Source organism: Falco biarmicus, chromosome 1 (genome assembly GCF_023638135.1).
Source record: "Falco biarmicus isolate bFalBia1 chromosome 1, bFalBia1.pri, whole genome shotgun sequence".
NCBI lineage: Eukaryota > Metazoa > Chordata > Aves > Falconiformes > Falconidae > Falco > Falco biarmicus.
This window is the reverse complement of record NC_079288.1, coordinates 44644195-44667238: the sequence shown is the minus strand read 5'-3', so window position 1 is coordinate 44667238 and position 23044 is coordinate 44644195. Positions and strand designations below refer to the sequence as shown.

Genomic DNA, 23044 nt, shown 5'->3' with positions numbered 1-23044 from the left:
GAATGCTAGACCAAACTACTAACTCTATCACACCCTGTTTTATTGGTCTATAGAAATCAAGAGTGTGATGATGAAGCTTGCCTCATGTATTGGTTAAAAACATTATGGCTCTTTTAATTCTTTCCCTTTTGTCCTTGTTAGAAATCATGTTCAAGATTTGTATTTCACATACTACACTAAGAAAATAAGAATTTTCTCCACTGAAGTCTGCAAGATTGTGATTCCGTTGCAACAATTTAAGACTGAATCCCATAGGTACAAAGCCCCATGTTCAGCAAACTAAGTTAAAAACAGCGGTAAACTTTAGATGGCTTGAAGAGGCAGAATAGGTATTAACAATCAGTCTTCCATTTTTCAGCTATAGCTTACTCCAGTTCTGAATCACTTAATTTTCTACTGTCTACAAAAGCAAGTCACAGTACACTGCATGAATGGGAAGGAAATAAGACATGAATGTGTATGCATCAGTTGTGAATAGTGAAAGGATCAAGGACGGCAAAGTACTAATCTCTTAACGCTGATACTGCATACTACATTAGACTGTGAGCACAAAGCCATTTCTCATTCTGAATTAGTAGTAATATTACTGAGTTTACTCACATGTTTAGCTTATACTGTTCTCAGACAATATTCTGGTAACACCTCACTAAAGTCTCCAATTCTATGACTATTAAATGCATTTGCCATTTTAGCAGACTAATTATTTAGAATACATCTTTGCCATGCAAATAATTCAAGGCTCCCTTCTGAAATATAGTGAAACTACTTTTTTTTCAATGCAAACAGAAAAAAATCTGAGCTAGTTTAAAGATGAGTGAGATTGTCCTAGCTTATTGATGAAGCACACACTTTGACCAGAATCCAGCCACTGTGTAAGGCAACAGGTAGGCAAAAATCACTTGAGTGGTGATAGTCCAAAGCAGCCTTTCCTAAATCGCTCCTAAAGGAAAACAAGAGTGCTCACCTTTAGCCAGCTGAGAGTAGCACAGGATGCACAAAGGAGTGCAGGAATGGTAAGAATACATTATAATACACGGACGTGCCTTTTTTGTGGAAATGCTCAAACTCTGGTGACAAATGCCTAGATGAACTGGGGATCAAAAATGTATTTCTGGTGAACACAGAACCTCTTGGCTGGCACAGCCTAGATGTACCAACAGGCCTTTGGTATTATTCATGAGCTCTTCTCTAACAGAGTAGATACTGGAAAACAATAATAACCCCTTAATGACAGCAGGCTGTTAATCTCTCTTGGGTTTACATTTTAAATACTATTTGCATATCCCATATGTTTAAAGCAGTTTATAAACATTTAGAATGGCCTCGACTCTGGTGGACCAGGTTTTCACACTAAGTCTGTAATGACTCTTTTAGAGTGAAGGCCTTAAAAGTAGGCTCTGCTTTTAAAACACTGTTCACAGGAGTCTTAGCGCCAGAACAAATTTTCAAGATACGCGTTTCCAGACAACCAAGCAATTTTCTGTGTGTGCTCTTGAAAACCACTGGGACTTGACATCTTTGGGTAGGTACTAGGTTTTAAGTATTTAGTCTTTTGAATATTTGCTAAGGCTATTTAAAGTTATTTTTGTGTTGTAAGAAGTGCTTTGATGATGATCATGCTCACTATTATGCCAGGCAAGTTAATTACCTTTCAAAACTAAGGCTTCTGTCTTTCCCGATACGTAAAGTGTTAAGCTCTTAAGTGTACAATATTCTGAGCACTGATTATTTCTTAAATCAAAGGTATTTTCAATTAATTATTAATTTAAAAATTATAGTGATTTATGCACACAAGTACCACAGGCTAGAAGAATCTAGGATTGTGGTGGACTTGGCAGTATTAGGTTAAAGATTGGGCTCCGTGATCTTAAAGGTCCTTTGCAATCTAAATGACTCTATTCCATTCTATCTTTCAAAGAACATGGGAAATATGCTGAAGAAGAACTAGTCAAATAGGAAAAATACATGTATTTTGTTCTATGGAAAAAAAAAAATCCTAAATTAGAAACAGAGTTGCACACATGAGCACTAACGTGGAAATGTAAAAACGATGGACAATGCCTAAATCAAAAATAATCTTCATTTACAACTATAAAGCTTAGGTGGTATAATTACAAAAGGAATACCACTAACCAAAATGTAACAAGGCAATATGAGAAAGTTACTTACCCAAAACTCTCATCTTCTCAGAAGCTAAGTCTTCAAGATTCACACTTAAGCTCTGCTTCTCAGGACAAAAGCAGCAAAAACTCTTAACTAAATCACTCTGGTACTTAAAACTGTCAAAAAGAATGGCAGGCTAGAAGTTCAACCAATTCCTATTGGTCCACAGCATATCCTTTTTCCTCTCTTTCCAAATTATAATGCTTTCCTCTTTATTTTCCAGTTAGTTCCTGAGACTGGAAAAGCTTTCTTTTGCATTTCTAAACTTCTATAAAAAAGCAGTGTCATTTGACATTTTTTGGGATTCTCGAGCCAAGGAGAAAAAATTCCTTTACAAAAATCAGTATGGAGGCTTCCTTTGAAATAGAAATTAATCTGACATGAGTCTTTCTAATAATCTGAATACAAATAAGAGATCTAATCATCGTCATCCTTAATCTACTTGCACAGATGTGGCAGGAACTTCCTTTCTGACAATATCACTGCATTGTTATGAGTGATTCATGAACCACTTAACAGCATCCATCCACAGTTCTTCAGTGCTTGAAGTACTGATGTACACCTGAGTATCCCACGTTATTAATACTGGCCCTTGAGACATCAGTATCCCGTTGCGTCAAGAAATGCTGCAAGGCTAGTATAATTAAGCTTTGATTTACCAAAAGAAGGCACGTTTAACAGAGCAATGGGAGTGAAAGTAGTAGATTTGACAAAGAATGTCTAGGACTTTTAACAGACATGCCTCAAGCAGCTGCTACCCACACGGTAAGCCTCCAGCTTTCACAGGTTCTCCATCTTATTTAATTACAAAACAGTGATATTACATCTATTTGGTCAATAATATCTGGCAGAGCCCATAGCTTCTGGCACATGGACCACTGCAGATTAGGCTGCCAGGCTGTGCCTTGACTGTGCTTGGGGTCAATTATTATAATTGTTCTTGAACAAGGACAACATCTGACAAACATGAACTTTAAGGATTTAAAGCATCAACACTGCAGTTCAAGAAATCTTTCTGGGGACTGCAGTTATGTGTTAAGGCATGATACATCCTTCCTTTAGAACCATCTGTAAACATATTTGAAGTCCTGTAATTTGAAAAGACTGATGTAACGAATATGAATCAAGATAATTATAATTTTTCTGTAAGATGGACTAATTTTAAAGTCATAAAGATGTCTTCCAACACTGACAGACAGAAAAGCCTGTAAAAGGCATCTATAGAAGTGCTGGACTAATAGATCCATACAGAGCCCTGTGGTAACGAAATACTTGGCTGCTAAGCATTAATATTCCCAGCAAAATCAGGTAATCTCCCACTCGGAAGCAGTGATGCAACAAAAACAAGGCCGTAATAATGATAAAGTACTGGCAGAAAGAAATTTAGCCTATAAAAAGGCCAACACTGCCAGTGCCTCAGCATTTCGATAAGGACTAAATTGTTAAGCTACTGTCAAACAACTAAGAAAATAAGTTCTGAAGATGGACACTGAAGCACTTGCATGAACTGCAGTTGAAACTACAGGGCAACAGCAACCAAAGCATACAGAAAGACTTGCAAAGAGCACTGGCAAAATGCAGATTTCAAAGTCTTGCAGAAACACATTATAGTGTCTTGGAGGTATCTCAGAAATACTAAACTACACTTAAAACAGAATAAGGCCAAGAAAAAAATGCAATAAACACCACTGAGCCATACATAAGTGTTCAAGCATTAGTCAAGGCAGGACAGCTACTACAAGAAGATCTTTTCCTGAGGAAGAAAGATCTGACTTAAGTATTCATAAGAAGTTGCTTATATCAACTAGAAGTTGTGAGTAACGTGCAGTAATGGGTCTAGTGTACTGTAATGCGTCATGAAAGACCTCAAGCAGAAAGAAAGAATGAAAAAGAGTTGCAAGTGCTTGTCTGATCCTGACAGTCTTGAATTGTGAAGCTAAGATCAAAGGGCAAGAGGGCTTCTCAGATAATGACTCAAGCAAATACTATTTATTTTTAAAAAGCACAATGCAATTTCTATCTCAGTGTGATACATACTGTTGACTTAATTTTGTATTCACTTTGAACATTATTAATCAAAAGTGGTGCTGTAAAACTGCAGATCTGCCCAGAAAGCACCTACTAAGCTCAATGAATACAGGGAACTGTCTACATGGCTTGAAGCATTCTGTGAATATCAACTTAGTTTAGTAAACATCAGAAGAAGCCAATGAATTCCTCTACCTAGCTATCTCTCTCCTATTAATAGCACAGGTCTAGGTAAAGGTCTTATTTAGATTGTTCAATCAAGTAAAATATAACCAAACATGAACATACTACAAGGTTTAGCATTAACAATGTAAATTATGAATAGAGAATTCAGTGGGTCACTAATACAGTAGATAGGACTGAAATAGTTGTGCAAGAGCTAATAGTAAGATGTGACAAAAGATTACTATAAGCTTTTTCTTCTCCTTATACCTTCAAGAATACAGGTTTTGTTGACAGTGTTAACTTGGAAAGATGAAGTGCATGTTTAATGTGCAAGGATTGCCAAAACTGAGATTCCATCTCATTTACAATGTTGAGGATACATCTTTTTTACCGTATGCTCAAACACACTGTGGTATCAAAAGCTATCTAATCTGTTTTAAACCAGCACCTTATCACCTTAATACCATGGTCGAGACAGTGAGGAAACTGGTAAAAAGGGAAGAAAATCTTGATAATGTTAGATTTTGAAATGGGGAGAATCAGTGTAATCGAAAGTCAGATCCCAGATGTTTAGCCTTTGGGGTACCATTAATATAATTCAGGAGTGTCCAGATCAGTCTTTATGATACCATCCTTGGGTTTCCGCAGTATATTGAACAAATGTTTTAGATAATAAGTATTTATAGGCTATAGAATGCAAAACTACTTGAAACTAATCTGTGGGAGTGCTTTCTTAATGCCCTGGCTATGCTGTACATGAAAAGCCAAGTGGTAGAAAAGCCTTGGACCATACTAGGCCACACGTCATGGCTGTACTTCCTCTGACAACTGAAAAGTATTACATTGCCCTTCAAAAAATAAGGGTATTTACAGATTAACCTGAAATGGTTGTGATGGTGGGTTTTTTTTTATTTATTTTAAAGACAACTAACAAAAATGTGTTATGTTCTTTACTTTAAGAACAACTTTACTTCTGGGATGGGTTATTTTTAATTTAGTAATATTGTTAGCGACACATAGATGCTTATAAAAGAAAAATATTGTTCTACTACAAAACAATCAGGGTATTTTGAAAGACTGAATGTTAAATTTTTAACTACAAAGTTACCAAAGTTAACCAAAGCAGACCAAAGTCTGCTATTTAGTACTTATCAGCAGAAGTGCAGCTTTATTTTTGTTCAGATTTACAACTGGCAGATGTGCATGATAAAAATCTTTATTTCCACAGAAATCAGAGTCAAACCACAGATGCTGAGTGCTAATGGGAATTTATTGCAAGAGTTTTAAGGGCACAAGTGAGATTTAAAACCTGATATTAAAATTTTCAAGATCGATGAACTGACTTTGAAAATTTCCCACCAAATCAATCTTATCTTCTCTGCTGGCAGTAGAAATTTGGACCCTTGCTGCTATTTACCTCTTTGAAAATCTCCCTCATGTTCCTAAGAAAAATGAAGGGGCAATTCTGTCCAGTTTCAGCCAATATTTAATGAGTAAATTATTTGATTCATTACAAGTAGTTTGATTATACAATCTGTGTGATGTCTCATCTTGATCTAAAATTCTTATATGATTCTCAGGAAACTAATGCTCATAGGTTGTGTTTATTTGTTTAATGAAATCACATCAGGACATTAATAAGAGATTCATCTAGGCAGTAAAAATCAATTGGGTTTACGTCCAAATGACTGGAAAGAATGTTATCCGTAATGTTCATTCAGTTATTTTAATAGGCTCACAAAATAGAACATTAAGAATCCCTACTTTAGCAATAAAAAAGTTTATTTTATAATGTAGGCAAAGTAGATTGGGAAAGAAATAACTGAAGTAATTTTGTTCTTTATTTTGATGTCTTCCCTCTGCATACTTACTGGAATTTGGCATGACAACCAATATTGCTCTAAAAGCACTAGCTGCTGTTCTGCACTTTATTTAGAACCCTTGAATTTCTAGCAAGCCTCTCCATTTAGTTGGGTTGGATGGTTGGGTTTTGTTACTTCGCTTTAGGTATTCAAAGCAGGTCAAAAACCTTAACACAAATTATGGTACAGGATTTAAGAGCTTGTAGTTCACTGTAATCTTCTTAATACATTAAAAAAAGATAAAGCACTACAAATAGGTCAATCATATACATACGCAGATTGTTCTCATCTTTTACCTTGCTGTCTTTGGAAGCAGTAGCACCACTCATTGTTAGATATCAAACTGTCCTTGTATGTGTCACAAGAATTGAAGAACGCCCTGGTACATGGCTCATTCTTGTCAAGGTAAATGCTTCCAAGTTCTGACTGGTCCAACAATAGGTCATAGTTCGTATCAAGTCTGTTAAACATCCAGCCAAGGGAGTCTTTACAAATTGGCAAAATGCTGGTATCAAATCCTAAGAGGCAAAAAAAAAATTAAAAAATAAAATCATACAGCAGGAAAGATACAGCAGCTGCTGAGCTCAGCACCACAAAAGAATACTGCATCACGGAAACTGCTCCAGTGGTACATAGATACAGGACATAAGCAGTGTATGCAATTGAAATACTACGTATAAATTATATGTCAGCTTCGCATTAAAAATCATTAATCTGCTAAAAAAAATAATCTCACCATCAGTCTCAAAGCATTCAGAAATATGAGTTTTCTTGTAAAACATTATATATATAGCACACACATAATGTATAATTATAAATGATCTATAGTGATTTCCTGGAAAATAATTCTGCTGAGGAATTTCAGTGATATTATAAATCAGAAGAGCGAAGCTTAATTGGTTTGCAATGTTTACAGAACTAAGAGAATAAATTCCAGGTAAGTTGTTGGAGTCCATCTTTTTCTTCATATAACTTATATTCAAATATATGAAAAAGGAACATGACACTCAGCCTCAACTATGCCTTGAAAGTTATTATATTTTACCTTTATCTGATATGCTTTACATCCTGGAGGAGGCAATGGAAAAGATGATTGCCAAGAGCAGCTGGCTGCCAGTATCAGACCTACTAAAATGGCTTGCATCTTCCTAAAAATTATTGCTTGGAAAAAGGGCCATCAGGACCAGGCTAAGTTAATTATTCCTGTAGCCAGAGCTCAGACCTCATGTTTGTTTTTCCTGCACCACCAGTAAAGTACATACAAGACTTCCATATGGACATGGATGAGAAATTCAGAAACTACCAGGCTTCTTGCCTATGTAGGTGTGGGTTGCATGGGATATACACACACTCGTTTTCCTGTTCATGCGCTATGGGTTGTACCACAGGCTTATTGTGCAAGTGGCCAGGCAGTTGAGTATACATCTTAATATAGAACGAGATTTAATGCTACTAAATACTATTCTTCTGAAAGGTTTTCAGCTAAAACTAAGCACTGAAAAACTGAGATTGGTGAATATGGCCATAGAAAAGTTGACATGAGAGCACACAGGAATTCCCAGTTTCTACTGCTGTTATAATCAAACCTGCCTCCCTTAGTTGTTGTTCTGAAAACAATGAAAAATATCTGAAAAGTGTTTCTAAACTGCTAAAACAGGTCAACTTGGATAACTCTATCATCAGATTTAGAAAACAATAGATTTTCTGTCAGACATATATGTATATGTAGAAATGTCCCTACTGTGGTAGAAGAACCATTTCAGAAAGGAAAAGAAGAAAGGTGAAAGCACCAAAAACTCCCTGGGGAAGTCAGACAACCACATAAACTTCCTTCCCCAGAAATTCTAAGTTAGCTATGACTTTTTTTCAGGGCAGCCTCACTTTTTCTTCCTCCCTGTTGATCTGTCGTATTCATTATTATTTCTGCTTGAACAGAAGGAAAAGAAGAAAGAAAAAAAATATGGCAAGCCATTTTATATTTATGACGTGTTTAACACAATTTGAAAACATAGCAAAGCATTCAGCCAGTGGTCTCTCCCTTCCTTCCTCTCCAGCTCGTGATAAAAAAACAAGACAAAACAACTTATTTTTTGTGGATTTGGAAGAACAGAGAGAGACAGAACCTGAATGAATGAATAAGGATATACAGTTGAAGCGTTATTCAACTTTACCTGTAAAAGTTATCAAAATTATTTAACAGATGTTTCTGCTTTGAAAAATTCTGGAAGGTTCCTCCATCTTAAAACATTTTGTCTAAGGATGAATGTTCAGTATAACATATTTACATCTAAGGCTCTCTTCATGAAGGCCTCTTAACACTTCCCAAATATTTCTCTTTTCTCTGCTAGTCCTACTTTAGCTAGAGATCCTCCTCAAGACCCTGGATTCACAAAGGGCTCGATCTAAAACCTACCATTTCCTATCCTGCCTTTTGTGTACTTGCATGAAGGAAGGAATTATTGTGCTCACAAAATTTTTCTGCATTTGGCATTCTGGCCAGCTCACCAAAATGTAAGAGAAGTTGCAGGAAAAGAGCAACCATGAGGAGATAGATTTTAATGAATAAGATGCCAGCCAGAAGTGAATATTAGATAAAAGCCAGTTTTAAGGTGTATTCAAGAATGAATCTTGTGGGCCAAATGAGATAATTGTAGAAAATACATCTGCATGTAGAATTATAAGTGTAAGTTTATTGAAAGAGGTATCACTTTCAAGCTCCAGAAAATATTTTTAAATTAGCATTTATGCTCCATGCTAGAAAAGCTCACATCATTAAGTACTTTGTATTTTAGGACACTAGAACCTAGTGCTATGTATTTAATAAACTCTACTAAGGGGGAAAAAACCCCAAACACTTGCTTATTTTATTTCTCTCAGTCAGTTTCCAATTTTACTCTAAAAAGAAACAGATTTGTCTGAAGAATAATGAAAGACCACTGAACATTTCAAAAGTTTTACACATCACAAAATTAAGGCTGGAATGATACTATATATCTGCAGAATATTTTATCCCTACCTTTTTCCTGATTCCCTTAACTAGCAGTAGCCTGTAAATAGAGTTAATCCTCTATTCCCATTCCTCATTTTTTTCTCACTTCTTTCTACATAGCTTTTAAACTTTTTTAAAAGTGTGTCTAACAGTGATGTCCTACTGGATGCTTATCTATCATATTTATCATAGCTGACAGAGCTTGTAATTAAAACATTTGCACTGGAGTCATAATTAAAAACCAGATGATTTTGTTAAAATCACTGATATCAACAGTAAAGCACCATCAAAATGTCATTATGTTCTAATAATTTCTATAAATCTAGCTAAAATTCAACTTAACTACAGTTCAATATTTAAATATAGAGTCTGAAGTCTGATATTGGCGATATACACTCCCTAACAAACACAAATATATTACAACTGGCACTTCAGAATTAATAAAACTACTTCAAACAATAATATTTCATATTGGAAACTTATTTTGCCATTGTCAAGCCTGAAAAATAAACTTTACACATATTAAAGCTGTCATAAACTATCTATTAAATAGAATCATATACTAGAGAAAAAACACTATGGGTCATGGGGCCTCCACTGAATAACTGCTTGATATAATAATTTCAAAAACTAATCATGCTTTACCTTGAAAGTAGCTTATGTTTCTTTTTTTCAGAACTTGATTATAAAGTGATTTGCATTATTATTTATAGCCCCAGTATATTTTTTGTTGATGTTACTACTTTTTTTAATTCTTTCTCTTCTCTGGTACTTTTAAACAGAGAAAATCACATCCCTTCTTAGCTTTCATTTGGCTTGTTTCACCAAGCCAAACTTTCACGACCATCAGTCCCTGCACTACAGCATAGAAATGTCTGAAATCTAGGTCAAATAAAAAAAAATGGCTAATGTATTTCAGAGGTAAGCCAGGCACATGTTGACAGAGACAGAAGCAGCTTTGTTTGATCTAAAACAGAGTAGTGCTCCTCCTCCAGAACTGCTGCACCACGTAAAGATCATCACCTCAGTTCCATGTTCACGTTATAAACCTTTAAGAAACTGCTGTGGTAAAGTAAAACGCTTGGTTCAATTTTGAAGAACCTTTAAGGAACTGTCTCAGTTTAAGATTATCAAAAGTGCTTTTTCTCTGCAATTACCTTCTTCCTCTACTATAATGTTGGTAAAATAATACAGCTGTCACTCCTGAAGGTGATATACTTGAGAAAAAGTGTACAGGAAAGCACTTAAGGACATACCTAGGGTTTAACATCTGCTAACATGGTTTGACACAAGGGGGTCAGGTGATACAGAACTAAGAATCACAAAATCGCCAGGTGACCTTGAACTAGGAAATTAATTGCCCAAATCACAGTCTACATATATTATCACTCTGAGCACCAACCAGAATGCCGTTCTGACACATTATTCACAGTTGTGACATAAAACAAAAAGCAGAAACTGAAGGGGAAAAAATTAGTATAGTGAAGAACAGTAACTTATTCTTGATGATTAAGTACCAGGACATTACACTGAGGAGAACAGAAATGGCTGCCTAGAAGTCTAGATTATGAAAGAAGATTTTCTCTCATTTGAACCACTTATTTGAAATCTATTTCTATATACCATAACGAAATGAGCTTTAATGCAGCTATTTCTGAACACTGCCTAGAAAAATGTGAAGTACTAGCTTAGGCTTTTTTCCTCAGCTAAGACAATCCCAAGGGAAATATTCTTGAGAAATATACCTCTCCTCCATGGCTTACACACTTGCATTCAAAACATTTCCTCAAAAGGAACCAACAGAAAGGCTCCTGTGCTTCTGATTATTTCTCAGGGGAGAATTTAAACTTTTAGTAAATATAATCTACTTTTCAAGGTAAAACTATTGTTTGCCTGCTTATTAAGCTCATAAGCAATAAATTCTTGTGTACAATGAAGAAGATAGCTTTTGACATTCTGTGGAAATCAAACCAGCATACATACATACGGCTCACGTATTGAATTACAGAAAAACTGTTTATCTAATATACCAAAAAAAGTAAACTCTGTGATTCTTTTCAATACCAGTACTGTCTGGTACAATAAAAGACAGTGATAAATCATACATGTGAATAAACACACATGCACTCCGCTAGAGTCCTGACTGCCATCTAGACCACATCTTTGTGCATCTAGGCCATAGCTTTGACTTTTTCAGTGTACAAGCTGCATAGCAAGAAGGTTTTCACTTGTGATGGATTTGTCTAATATTTTGACTACCAGAAAATCTTCAGTTAGCAGCATCTCACAGCTGAGACCTACTACGCACAATCTGGGAACAAGTTTTCCTTCCTAATGTAGTTTTATCAGGACAGATCTGAGCAGGAAAGACTACACTGAAGAAAGAACTAAGCAGACATGAATGCTTTCTGTTGCATTTGCTGTTCACAAAAGTGCTGATGTAGCTGAGACTCATCTGGCTCCATACTAGGCCAGAAAGGAGGTTGCATTAAGCATGACATTCCCTGTCACATATCTAAAGCTGTAATGTATTCCTGCTCACAGTGATTACACAGCTAGGAGCAGAACCTGGCTTAGGGCAAGACGTGGGTCAAGTACTAAGGGTCTTACAATAAACCCATGATAACTGACACTTGTCGTACAAAAAAAACAGATAGAAGGGAAAGAAATAAAGCACAGCTGCAATGTACCTTAAACACCTGTGAAAGTTTGCATCCTGAAGCCTCTCCTTCGCCAGAAAGTGTTTTAGAGAATTTTATGGCTGGGGGGGGGGGGGGGTGTGCGATGTGGGAGGGGGAAGCAGAATCAAGATGAATCCTATTGCTGGAGGCTACCAGTTTGCTAATAGATCAATAGTTCAGATGAAATGTATTCTGTGGGACACCAGACTTAGCATTTTATTAATAGGAGTGACTGTTAAGGAAGAGAGAGAAATAAAATAAAATGCTACAATAAACATCTACATTTGTTTCATTGTGTGTAAGGATAATTCTTTACAAAAGATTGAGTCAAAACAAGCTTCAGTCAATAATACTGATTTAGTTAATTGAAAATATTACTTTTACGTAAAGATGAATTAATTTAAAATTCATGCTCAGAATTACTTCTAGGTTGATTCTTCTTCTAGACTGTTGCTCTAAGGGTGCCTGGGCCTATGCTAACCCAACACATGCAGAAAATCATTAGAAGAACCTTTTCTTTCTAGGAAATTAGAACCATGGTTCAGGTTGCCAGCCTGTACAACTTCGCAGTACAGCTTATGGGACATTTTCTGAGATAAACTCAGGAAGTAGCCAAATTATCAGGTAGTTAGCATATTCAAGATGTCAAAAATGATGTTTAAAACTGCAGTTCTTTTTATCTCTTCTAACTCTAGAATAACTGAATGTAAGAGTACTGACAGAAGTAAGCAAAAACGTTCTGCTTACAAGTTCTGTCTGTACATCAGGCTTTCGACATATTATTCAGCAATAAAGATCAGGGAAATTTAATTATCTCTGCATAATGTCAGCTGTGTCACTTCATCAATAAGGAATTAGGATAGTCAGAATGAAGTAAAAACCTCCAATCAAAGAACTTAAGTTGTTAATTTTATTTACACTTTTCTGTATGAAATTGGTCTTTTCTTGATGCAAGCTTGTAAGGGTAATTGGCAATTTTATTCTAATAATACCTGACTATGTTTGTTCTAGACAAGCCAATTACAGGTAATTTTTTTCAGACTTCTCATATTTTCCTGTTATTTTCAAAATTGTTAGTGTATTAGACTCCAAAGAATCATATATTCCCGAGCCATAAGTAGATTCTCTTTTACCTTTGGGCTCTGGTCTTTCATATTCTAACATGACAAGGCACACAAGTATTCTTCAGAAACAGACTGCCTGCTAGCAGAAATATTTGTGGGACTATGATAATTTCTGTGCTTTGCATTTGATGCATTAATTCCCTAGAATTTTATCACACAAAGTTAATACAGAAACAATACAAATTATTTCTAAAGACTTTAAATTGGTACGTAAAATCACAATTTTTCAACTTGTTATTTCCCCATCCACAAGGGAATAATAGTGGGGGTTTTACTGTAGTATGGTGGTAAAGTACCCTTTTCCCCTTTGTGTCATCTATTTAGACCACAAATGACCTGAGGACGTGATTTAAGTGTTTATATAGCATACATAGTAATGATACTTATAGTTACATGCAATCTGAATACATCTGGACACAAAAGGGATTTTGGAAATAAACCCCTATCAATTATTTGAAATATTCTAGTGCGCGTTGCTAAGAAGAGTCAGCTTTGGGAAAAAATAAGTGTCAGTTAAAGAAAATTATGTAAGTCCTGTAAAAACACAACCATGTAGGCACTTTACAATTTTTAACTTGTCAGCACATTGATGGCTGTAGCAGAACAACTTAAAACACTGTTGTTTGGTTTGTTTACAAATAATATTAATGATTGTACAGATCAATGTGGACTATTTAAAGCTGGAAAAAAACTCTGAAAAGCACCAGCAAGGCACTATAAACTTGCACCACATCTACCTTGGTCAGAAGGACTGTGCACAAGCCTTTTAATAAATTTGGTCCCAAGGGCCACCTGAGAGAATGAGAAGTGAAAAATCCTAAATGCAAACAGAGAACCAGAAAGGATGTCACAAATTACTTTTTTAAATACAGGATCGTTTACTATCCAAAAGTAATGAACAACTCCAGGGATCTACTAGAATAATCAGGACTCTGAAAGAGGGAGTTGTGTTCCGGTGGCTTTTTGTCATAGCCGTTGTTCTGTACAGATTACTGCACCTCGTGTGCTAAGTAAAAGGTCATTACACATAAGTTATTTCCAAGATCTATTTCCATGCGTAGCTCTCAAATATCCCCAAAATAAGGGCTGGACTCCCTGGCATATTTAAAAACTAATGCTCCTGATGTCTTGGACCTACAATGGCTTTGGAGACCAACTTTGAGGAATTTCATTAATACTTGAAAGCTTAGCTCTTGAAGACAGTTTTAAGAATTTCTTAATGGTATTAGAAAGAAAATTACTGTGTTGCATGGTTATCATTATTTTTGTTTCTTTGTGTTTACAGTGACATAGTGACCTAGTATTTTCTTCTAAACCACAGACATGTTAATTTCTCATAAGATGCAGTATCTTTTGCTGCCTCAAATGAGGAATTTTGAAGATCAGAAATGTACATACCAGAAAAATCATATAGTTGCATTAATGAAATCAGTTTTTAAACAATTTTTACATCCCCAAATCCACAAATGAAAGAAAACTACTACTGACTGTGCATTCATTCGATCACTTTCAGTCTACAGACGGACTGCCTTTTTGCGGTACCCTGTCAAATTAAATCAATCAGGTAAATATTGGCTATTTATAAAATCTAGTAAATAAGATCTTTTATAATTGAAAGCATTTTTTTTTGCACAAATAGATATATGCAATTTGAGTAACTAACCACAGTACTGCACCACTAGCCTCTAAGCAGTTATTGTTCAAATGTTTTTGTGAAACCCTGTGGGTTTTGTCGAAAAAACTCTATTTGAAAGAAGAAAAGAAGAAAAGATAGGACAAACTCAATGTTTTACATGTAACCAGTTTCTAAAATTTGATTGGCTTTAGTAAAGAGAAAATAAACATGCCAGGGCCTTGTTTACATCTTAGCATTCCTACAAGAAATAGCAAACTCTTCAAGACTCTTGTAACAACACCACCTCTGTTGTTAAGATTAATGAGTTACAACTCTTTGAAGCAGAAAAACTAATTTTAAATCAGTATAGTAATCAATTAATATTTTGCACAACATTCTAGCTGTTTAGGATTAATTTCAGGTACCAAGTTACAAGTGTAAATCAAATATGTCTGACAGCACCACATTTAAAGGGAATTTAAAGTCACAATGAAAACAATGGTTTTTTTCCACACAGATTATATTTCCTTACCTCTTGAAGAAAAAGAGACCTGAAGAGACTATTCTTAGCCGTCTAAATCAACTCTTGATTCTGTCGCTTGAAAAACTGGTAGGGTAGGATCCAGTCTGACTTATGCCTAAAATTTCAGATGCCTCCTAAAGTACATGTTAATACTTCATACTGTCAAAGGAAAGAACTTCATGACTTCGAAGGCTTCCAAAAGGACATTCTGAAAACTGGGCCAGAAACTCTTTTTTTACCCCTCAATTGGAACAATTGTATGTTTGAGGCAAATATATCTCTCTACCTGCCTTAGAATGAGTCCTCCACTAGCTCAGCTTAGGTGGAAAAGATCCCACAGACCCTAAACCTTTGGAAGAAGCTAATCAGAATGGGACCACAACCTTTTCTGCAGAAGAGCTCGTCATGCTCACAGACCAAAGTGCTTCATGCAATTGAACAATCTGTTCTAAAAATACCCATGTAACTCACAACTGCTTTGGTCTACATAATCTAAGCAGATGGTCATTATGTTCTGCATTGAACATGAAGTGCCATAACATGAACGCTTAGGATGTACTAGATGTAAAATCAACATTAGGTAGACACCACTCAATCTTATGCTGATTGAAGTCAGAAAACAACCAAGCAGTTTGGATCACATAACATATTTCTAGGTCCAAAAATTGACAAGATCCAAAAATCCACACGACTTGCATTTTCAGTCACATATATTAAAATCTTAGATCTTAAGTCTAAATACAGTCTTTGATTGCTATTATTGAGTAAAAATTTGCAAACATACAAGTGATAAAATATATGTGAGTAAAATATATTCACATACACACCGTGATACAAATACCTGTTTCAAGTACAGATACTAGGTCTTACCAATGCAACCTATGTGTCTAAGGAAAAAAGACCAAGGAAAATGTCTATGGGAAAAATCTCACACTCTTAAGAATTTTGTGCTTGCACTACATTTCAGTATATTCAAAGTATTGATTATGAACTTCACATTCCTATATTACATAGGACCCAATTACTTGAAACAGTGACTTTTTATTTATGTATGCTGTAGTACTTAATAGCTGTACAGTCGTTTCTTTTATCATTGCCTGAATTTTATTGAACTTTTACTGCATTATCAGGTTTCTAAACAGCTGTGCTGCATTTCTGACCTTACCTATTCAGTGTTACCCCCAACAAAGTGAGTATTCAGCAAGAAACAGGACCCTATGCAATGGTTCAGCTGACCTTTAACTGAGTGATGTGCTAACACAAGCTGTATTATTAGATACATTTTATTTATTACTATCCAATAAATGCTTACGTAGGAGGTGCAAACTTTGTATTTCTGTTGTTTTCATTACTGGATGAGAAGCAGATCATGTGCCAGTTATGGGCACCAACCAGAATGTAAATTGGAAATACATATTTTTAAATGTGTTTTTTTCAATACTGATAAAAAGTGGCATGATGGTATTACTACCTTACCTCAGAGACATTTTTTCTCAATATTAAGAGAAGTATTCCCAGATAACACAGAATCATCTTTAAATCATTGTTTTACCAAATTATTTGTATTTCTTTTAGCATGAAAAATCACACAAAGAAATGACATTTCCAATTAAATTAAATAAATGGATTTCTTAAAAAAAGTAATACTACAAATAGCAATCAAAGAAAAGGCAAAAAAAAAAAAAAAAAAAAAAAAGAAAGAAATCCCAAATACTTAAAACGTTAATAATGAATGACTAAGTAAGCAGCCAGTGCTGGCCAAGTTCTGTGAAACATACTTTGGAGGAATTCATAGTTTGCTTTTCATATCAATGAAAGGTAGAGTTTTATGGCCTATGAAATCTAATTTGACCCTCCTTCACAGTAGGACATCAGTCTTGAAACTATTATTGCACATTTATAAGCCCTTTGATAATTCCATTTTAAAACTTTACTACTTTCCACAAGGAAACACCTATTTAAATATCTGAGGAAGTTAAAAACAAATTACGCTCCCTACTGTTTCCACTTCATTAGTACGCCTGAGTCCTCCCATTTGAAGTATATCCTTGAAAGTTCGTTTTTGCTTACAAGCTTCTTTTCCTTATGTTCTTCTGTACCAGTACCTACAGTGGCATCAACTAGCAGTGATGGGTCACAGGTAATTATATCTCCTGTACATTATTTCTTAGGGCTAGCCATTTCACAACTCACTTTTCTCTATGGAAAAGCTGCTCAAAAATCCCTACTTGTTTCTTCTGTTTAGTCTCCTTATACAGCAGCTAATTATCAATCAAATAGACAATTTAATAACATTCACAAATGAAAGCATTGTGAATTGTAGCTGCCATACATTCTTACCAGAGTCCTGCAAAACAACACTGAAAGTTTGAAATGAATATTTTATATCAGTACTAAACCATAAATAAGAAATTAACTTTAGTAAAGCACAAAGTTATGGTTTGTACGCACGCCTATTTAAAGCACGTAAGAATAAGGCTAGTCTTAGCAATGGAGATATAGAAGTACAAAAAACTATCAAAGAGAACATGAAATAAGACAAGCAGAAATCTCTTACGGGTTCTTTCAGGCCTTTGAACAATCCTAGTCTTCTTATTGTGAATTCCACTTTCATGAAGTGCCTTAAACCAGTCTCTCAATCTGTTTGCAACCTCCCTGAATTCCAGGTCACTGCACACTGAAAAACAAAACATAGACTTGTTTAATGTTTTTCTCCTGAGTGCTAAATAGAACTTTTCAAACTATGCAAAAAAACCCCCACAAAACAAAAAAACCATAAAATATAAACGTATATGTTCCACAGCTTTCTTTAATTCATAAACTTCAGTTTCATTACTTCATGCCTTCAAAACCCAATTAAGATCCTCAGAAATAAATGACTGATGTATGAAGCAATTATGAAAATATATATAACTAGAAATTAAAATTATCCTATGCAAACTACCGCCAACTGCAAACAGTTCTAGCACAGGTATTATCCCATCTTACTGTAGATGAGGCTGTATGGCAGAGACACCCATGACGGTCTTTTGGAGTTTCATTTTTATGTTCATTAAGGCAATAGTAATGGAAGCCCTACCAGAACAGGCTGGAGATGTGATTTAGGCAGATAATGCAGGAACACCCAACTTGTGTTCCTATGCTGAAATGTGAAAAGAGGAAGTAGGGTTGGCAGAGAAACTGCTTCAGGGAGTGTCCTGGAAGCTTATCTGATTGAATGTGGTTTTACAAGCCAACATTCATGAGCACGTAACTGCAAACAGGCAGCCATACAGCTGCTTGGTGATGGAAAGGATGGTTTCTTTGACTAGAAACAGCAAGGGTAGAAAAAGCATGCAGGACCAAGGACAGCATCTGTAGCATCCAGAACAGCTGATTAGGAGCAGACTGGCTGAAGTGTTGTACAGTACTGGTAGTACTGAAACCAGCAGCAGAAGCAGATAATAGATAGCAGCGAGGAGACCTATCCACTATTGAGCTGCTGGAGAAGACGAAGAAAAGGTGTGCTTGGAGCAAGCAGATATCCCTTCCAGAACTCTGCTTTCATGTATTGGAGAGAAGCTGGGAGAAGACAAGAAATAATAGGATCTGGAAGATGACAAAAGCAGGAAAGGCACTGAAGATATGCTTCCCTAGGTAACAAAATACCTTCCAGTGCCCTTATCAACAGTTACCACTTCCAAATCACGTTTTCCAGGTCTACCAGTAAATGACTAAGCTACAATCTGAAGAGCTCACACCTAAGTTAGCAGAGCTTCACAGTGACACTCTTGCAAATAATTCTCCAGTTCAGCTTACTTTTCCTTTATTATGTAGCAAACCATAATATTTGGAGACCTAGCCTTCAGCACACCTTATTAAATTGAACAACACTGTGAAACACCTATTTGTACTTCACAGTTGGACTGAAACATGTCAATACATCAACAACTATCAATGCCTGTACAACTGCAGGCATCGAAGCTTTTGTTTATTCATTCTTTGCTGAAGTCTCTCCTGAGACTTTGTTTTTTTCCTTGAAAGAGTTAGGTTCAAACTATACATACATTTGCACATATTATGAATTGACATTTTTATAAAACTTGTATTCTGCTTTTCTGTTGTGTAATGGATTTTTTTTTCCCCTGATAATTTGATAGCGAACTGGGGAAAGAAATTTTTATGATATGCGGGCATGCATGCTCAAAACCATATCGCAACAACTAGATGGAAATATTCCCCTGAGCCAAGACTACACATCAGATTTAAAACTTGTGGGATTTCTATGTTTGCTATGATGACGCCTTCCATTACCAACCTTTGCACCAGCTGACAGGTCAGTATAAGAAATCAGACATGAACTTTGGACACCTTGCTCATCTTTAATTTCACCTCCCGTTACAGGTGAAATAGATTACAGGTGAAATAGATTACAGGTGAAATGGAATAATATTGTTCCCTCCTCCAACTACCTTCCCTTGGTTTAAGAGAAAGACTTCTAGAATGGAATCAAAGGGCATGGAGCACAGCACAACCATTAGGGGTACCTGACCTGCAATCTAACCACTTTGATTTATCTACCCTGCACAATACTGTGTACTGTTGCCACAGGTCCCAGAAATAACATAGCTACATTAATATATACATACACTGACCTGGCTATTTTCATCTACCTCTAATTTGCCTATTTGCAGCTCAACACCAATTAACCTCTGATGCTGAGCTGACCTACTCAGAGCCAGTATATAAACTCATTTACAGGCACAGACACACACGTATATCCATATATATTTATTTATTACATATATAAAACTGAGAGCATGAGGAAGTGTCAGTTTCAAGTAAAAGCTTAGCTTTAATAACATGAACAAAGAGATGCACATGACAGATGCATGACAGAGAATGTAGGAATTCCTCCTTTCTGTAGAAGCAGTGAAATAGATACACTGAAGCTAATCATCTATTAAACTCATTAAGGTGTAAAATCAAAGCATTAAGAAAAAGAGATAGTGCCTCTTTGATTATTAGGTATAAGAATAAAATAGATTTTGCTGTTTCAGCATGTGGTACTAGCCACTGTCATGCACGATATGACATAAAATGGCATTTTCTGTGCTCCTGTGAATTGCATTCCTTTCAAAATGGAGCGTATATATGGCACATTTGGGGAATCTGACGCGTCCCCTAAGAGATCGCAGATTAGGGGCATTCTTCCAAATTCAACTTCTTACAATCCTTTTCCCAAGCTTTACTTGACAATTTAAGTTACGGGTTTTTATCTCAAAACCAAGAATTAGAAAATTGTCATAATTTTTGGTTCATTGTAATGATTTTGATAAGTTTTGATAATATCTATAACCAATGCAAAACAAACTGATTAAAACTGTCATTTGCTTATTTTCCACCAGCTAGCTATTCAAGTGCTGGAGTCAGCTCTCAAACATGGCATGTAATGACATTTACTGTATTACTGATTTAAATGCACAGTGAAATTCTGGTTCATGACATTTCTAACATGTCAAGTAAAAGTAGATGTCTTCTATATATGAAATATACACGAGAGATGCAAAACTATACTACTCTACACATTTAATAATTTACATGGCTAAACTGTGTTCTCAATAAGTATTTAAAGCATGGGTTTATAACAAAGTCTCGCATTTCAGTATTTCAATATCACAGAATATTTAGTTTATATACCAGCACCTCAGGAAAAGATTTAAAAGGTAGAACCAGACAGCAAATTAGAATTATTGCCATAAACCTTTCTATCAATTATGTCATTTCCACAGGATGCCTAAAATTTGTTAAAATTATGAGTTGGTTAAATAACAAGTAATAATGCACTTCATTTTGACTGCTGGAAACTAAAATACACTGGGGTCTTCTTTTTGTTTCTGTTTCCCACTCCCCCACCCCTCCACTTTTAAATTTCTCAATGGAAAATTCCAAAATAGAGAAGAAATTTCAGGTTTTAGTATACTTACTATTTTCCAGAGTGCTTTTCCAGATCTAGCTATCCTAACATTAAACCAGCAGAATAAGAAGCATTGCACCTTAATTCACATGGATTAACATGAATAAATATTGTATTCTTTAACAGAGAGAGTATCAGCCTAACACTCCATTCACTAGAATGCTACTTGCCATTAAAACGTGCTTGCGCAGGTTTATGCTATATGATGAAAAATTATATTAATTAATGGTTTGGTGCATTCTAGAATATGTTTAGGGACTTCTCATCCTGGTGATCAGCTTCTAAAGATACACGTTGGTGAAATTATTGTACGCATTGGTCTGTACTGATTTAAAATAGGTCAAGATGAGGTAATTCAGATCTATTCAGACTATTATTTCATCTGATAGACTGGGAGATGAATCTTTAATGGCAAAAGACAGACAGTAAAGGTTGTAGAAGGTTAGACAGTAATAAAAAAATGCATATTAAATGACATGAATCCACTCGGGAACCTGCCAAAAAGTACTTCTGTTTTTGTCTAATGCCAATGCAAGGCATTCCTGCTATTACAATCAATTCTAGTAGCCATTAAAAGCATTAGTATGGGGTAAAGTGAAGTCACTAGCTCAAAGGTTACTGGAGTCTCCTGTCATTAGATGTAATAAAAACTGACTATCTTTTAAAACCAATGTATATGAATATGCAAAAAATGAAGGGATCTGAAAACTTAATAGGTACTCAATCCAGAAATATTTTTATGGAAGTATTATTTAAATGTTAGGTGGAACTAAGTGTTCAATTTGTTTTCACATGCAGTAAATGTTACAATTTGTGTTGGTATTTGAATAGAATTTACTGATTGGAAGTAGAATATTTGAAAATGCTAATCAATATGTGTTTGTTCAGTGACTTTCAACTCAATCTAATTGATGAAGTAAAACCAGTGCTATTGAAAGCTATAAAGACATGCAGAACATATTTGGAACTAGCATAATGGATTGAATTCCCTATTATATGTAAATAAGTCTTGGCTTTCTGACGTAACAGAAAATAAGTTAACAATATATACTTTTTATATAAACACAGCGACATATATACATATAATTATGTGTAGTTTAAAAAATGTAAATCATTACCATATTGACATAGTAAGCACACTGAAATACTGTTGTTTTAAGGAGTAGCTTTCATTACATGAAGGGTCAAAAAGTGATTTAGGAAAAAAAAAAACAAACCACACTCACATTGTGGAGCATCACACACAATAACATACGGGATCACAAGGCTGTAGATAGAAACTGTGTCTCTGTTTACTTCAGGAGAAGATAGTTTCATCTACTTTTTCAGCAGCAGACCTCAGTTAAATATTCACTTCTAAGAGTAAAGGCCTGCCAATTGTGAAAGAAGCTCTACAGACCTAAAGAAATTATCAACACAGTTTAACAGTAATTTAAGTGTAGAACTCACCAATTCATCTGTTTTCTTTTCTGCCCTGCAGCCAGAATATTCCTAAAGTCTTTTTATAATTTAACAACATGACACTTCCATTTCTAAATCCACTAACAGCCAGTTCCCCTGAAAACTATGATTTACTGACAATATGGCCAGTGGGATTAAGTTGTAGGAGAAAGATTAAGGCTTTGTTTCAGAGTCAGATATGAAGTACCTTGCCCTGCCAGAAGGGACACATCCAAGTCACGATGTGGTCTGCACTATCCCATTGTGTGGTTATGCTTGCTGCACAACTCTATCCTGTTTCAAGACACACAGTCCTTATAACCAGAACTTCAGAAGATCATCCCCAGCAGACAATCTCAAGCAATAATGTAGAACTATATTCATAAATTCATGTGTATAATAAAACAATAAGTAAATATACAGACAGCATATGGACAATATGAAGACCATAGAATCATAGAATCATTTAGGTTGGAAAAGACCTTTAAGATCATCAAG

The 23044-nt window shown here is 35.3% G+C and overlaps 1 protein-coding gene across 2 annotated transcripts in view; it reads right to left on the bottom strand.

Annotated features, from left to right (window-relative positions):
• Positions 1-23044, bottom strand: part of SPOCK3 (SPARC (osteonectin), cwcv and kazal like domains proteoglycan 3) — a 213573-nt gene that overhangs the window by 3122 nt on the left and 187407 nt on the right. For both annotated transcript variants that reach the window (XM_056326565.1, XM_056326566.1), the window contains 2 exons: positions 17708-17827; positions 6515-6736 (listed from right to left, as the gene is read on the bottom strand). In XM_056326565.1, coding sequence (XP_056182540.1) covers positions 6515-6736; positions 17708-17827 — 342 coding nt within the window. The remainder of the gene's footprint in view (positions 1-6514; positions 6737-17707; positions 17828-23044) is intronic.